Raw genomic sequence first — 3619 nt, 5'->3', positions numbered from 1 at the left:
GCCCAAAACTCAAATTTCTACTTGCATGGATTACTAACATATTTTTTTTTTTGTTTTGTTTTTTTTTGCAGTGCACACATAAACAGATAAAAGACGAAGTTTTAGTTCGAAAGACAAAAAGCAAAATTCACAAACCACTACAACAAAACGCTAGTCAGCTGCTATGAGTTTGACAGTAATGGAGCTGATTGCCGCAATGTGAGTGTAGCGATTCTACAGTAGGTGGCAACTCAACTTATAATTATCACTTATGAAAATTAGCAACCCTGAATATTTTAGTATGTAAGATAAAATGCAACCCTAAACTAAGAAGAGGAAATAAAGAAAATTGTGATTTTGCTTTTGCTAGTCAGCGGAGAAAAACGTGGTTCTTATTTCAACATAAAATTAGCCAAACCAGCTAAATTGGTGACCCCGACGACTAATTTTCGCAACGCACCATCCTTTCGAAAAAATGGCCGAGAACGAAGTAACACCGGCTCCACATCAAGCAACTACGCCAAGCGATGTCCAGCAAAAACCTTCCAACAACGACTACCTGCTTAACCAAGAAAGCAATGGTATTTTCGTTAATAAAGTCAGCGTTAAAATACCACCATTCTGGGCAGAGCGACCAGAGATTTGGTTCGCGCAAATAGAAGCCCAGTTTTGCATTGCTGGAATCTCATCGGACATAACCAAATTTAACACTGTGATCGCATCCATTGAATCTCACGTGTTAGCGCAAATTACGGAGGCAGTGCTACAACCACCAGCAGAAGGAAAATACGAAAACTTAAAAAAGTGCATCATCGACCGGTTCGGCGAAAGCGAAGAGAAAAAGATGAAAAAACTTTTATCTGAATGCGAGCTAGGTGACCGACGGCCCACACAACTTTTACGGGAGCTGAGTGGTCTCGCCCGAGACAGAATAAGCAACGAGTTTCTCAAATCCCTTTGGCTTCAGCGTTTGCCCCCTCAGACTCGCGCTACCCTTCAGGCATCCACATCTGAACTGCCCGAACTGGCCAAATGAGCTGACAAAATCATGGAAGTCAGCGATCACGCTACTCTCCTGAGTCACATGTCCCCGATTGCGGAACTGACTCTAACGACCGATGCCTCGAACAACGCAGTGGGTGCCGTAGTTCATCAAATCATCGGTGATGTACACCAGCCGCTCGGATTCTACTCAAAGCGACTAACGTCAGCGCAAGAAAAATATTCAACGTATGATCGGGAGTTGGTTGCGGTCTACCAGGCTATTCAGCATTTTCGCCACATACTAGAAGGTAGGCAATTCGTAATTTACACTGATCATAAACCCTTAATTTACGCCTTTACACAAACCGTAAACGATGCACCTCCTCAGAGAGCCCGCCATTGGAATACTTCAATATTTCGTACGTGACAATAACAGTGGGAATGACGTCTAACCATTTACAAAAGCACACATAGGCGACAAACAAACAAGCGTACATATTTGTGTGCAAGCTTATGTCCGATACGCACTTTTTTTTGTTTTCCAAATTGCTAGAAATACTAGCAACACAGCAGTGGCAAGGCAGTATGTGCACGCTTCCAACATATTCACAAATCTGCCGGCCAAGGACCTTACAGTAGTCTTCATGGCACTCCGGCCACTTGAAAATCCTTGCGTAGAATCATGGTACAACCACTATGAAATGGTAAACTGAAGGATGTTAAATGATTGCGCCAATGTTGGAGGTCATTTTGACCACAGGGGTGATGATGAAAAAACCAAACAAAAAATGCTTGGCGTGTGAAGTGGCAAGTGAATGCCGACTGTTTTATAAAGTTTGTCATATGTGTGTATGTACACGTATGTGTGCATATATGTTTTTCTATCTACAAACTTACTTATGGGGGTCAGATCTACATTGATGTACATATATATGTGTGTGTGTGTGTGTCTTCTACTTGCTTATATTCTGCGCTATTTTTAGTATTTTTTCGACCACCCATTCATTTCCCACCTTATTCGTTTTTCAAAATTGTTTGTTAGTGCACGCGCTATCTTCGATTTCCCTACTCCTCGATAGAGTGAGAGACAGTGCTTGAGGGTCCGTTTATTCAATGCAGCTTTCGTCCTTTCGCCTGTTCATTCAGCGTTGGGAACAACCTCAGCTTTGTATATCAGCTCGTTTGTTTGTCACAGCTGTCAGTGCACGTCAATCGGTGTGGCCTCACTGGACATTGAGCAGTGTTGGCTTGTTCAGCTAGAATGTTTGGTGAATGAATGTGATAACAACAACAACAACAACAACAGTGACGCAAAAACAGTGAATCAATGTTATTGTAATCCTAACTCGAGAGCTGTGCAAAACTCGCCAGCAAATCAATGCAATGCGCGAGTAAAAATTTTCGTTTTCCCCCTTATTTTTTTTTTGTTTTTGTTTTGGTTTTGTTTTGTGCTCTGCTATGAAAAGGCAGCAAATGAAAAGAATCGCAGGCGTTCGCCGTCAAATAAATGAATGAATAGATGCATAGCTATACAGCAATGAGGGCATGCATGAATGACTGCGTGGATGAGTGATTGCATGAAGTCGTTTTGGAAGTCATTGTTCGCTTACATTCGAGTAAGTATGTACACCTGCAGGTATGTAAGTAAGTATATATGTATGCTTGTTTGGTAGAACCATTCAAATAGCGCGCGCAGATGTGTGTTTAAATACCTACATACTTTTATACGTACTTATGTATGTACGTATGTCTACATTGTGTAGTAAGTAGAATGTATGGCACAAATTTGCTGTAATTGCTGCGCATTTGTAGCATTGGAAAAATCATCCGCCCATCCAGTTAGTCAATCAGTCTACCATCCACATTCATTTCGTAGAACAGAATTGACGTAAGATGGCATACACCATCCATGGCGTATGAGTAACTATGACAGACGGAGGATTTAGGTTATTATTATTGATGAGACAACAGAAGGAAATTCATTACATTAATGATGTTGCAGAAACGTGGACATATTGAGAAAGATGATATCAAATTATAAAAATGGTTTCGAAATTGGAATCGAAAAGTATAAATGGATGAAAATAAATATTTCATAAAGGTAGAAACGAGTTGGCCACATAGAAAGTTATTAAATTCCTGTTAACGAATTAAAGGTTCTTTAAAATAGTTGTGAAGATTTAATGGGCATCCAGTGAATTATGGTGAATTTTCATACATAATTAGTTCCAATTGGAATTTTTGGTTTGATTAAGATACGCGCAAAAAATTAGTAGGGTAGGACAGACTCAACGCCCCATTTTGGACGACTTTCGCAGATTTCGTCAAGCTATGGCTGATGGCATATTTGGGGGTTCAAATGTGGGACTTCAAGTTGAAAAATCGTGTTTTTCTAAAAAAAAAAACGGCAACGAAGTACGCCGAACATTTGGTAGTATATTACATATTCTTTCTTCATTTTTATAATGGTTGGCTTTTTTAAAAAAATATTGTCTTGTTAAGCTTTCTCAAACAATTACAATTTGGTACCAATTTTCTAATAGTTCATTTAGTTTTTACTATTTTTTAGTTTTTACTATTTAGATAGGTGACAAAGGTTTCTCAAATACGTTCAGTTTGACACCCACATTTTAATATTTAGTTCATCTTATAATTT

General features: G+C 39.3%; 1 protein-coding gene across 1 annotated transcript; it reads left to right on the top strand.

Moving 5' to 3' along the window:
* The first annotated feature begins 454 nt into the window (after positions 1-454).
* Positions 455-1015, top strand: LOC108377635 (uncharacterized). Its single transcript, XM_017633904.1, has one exon. It carries the CDS (start codon positions 455-457, stop codon positions 1013-1015), a length of 561 nt encoding a protein of 186 aa, XP_017489393.1.
* The last annotated feature ends 2604 nt before the right edge of the window (positions 1016-3619 follow it).

The sequence above is a fragment of the Rhagoletis zephyria genome, unplaced genomic scaffold, assembly GCF_001687245.7.
Source record: "Rhagoletis zephyria isolate East Lansing unplaced genomic scaffold, Rhagoletis_zephyria_1.1 Rzeph_scaffold_12436, whole genome shotgun sequence".
Lineage (NCBI taxonomy): Eukaryota > Metazoa > Arthropoda > Insecta > Diptera > Tephritidae > Rhagoletis > Rhagoletis zephyria.
The sequence above is the reverse complement of the archived record's forward strand: the minus strand, read 5'-3'. Positions and strand labels throughout refer to the sequence as shown.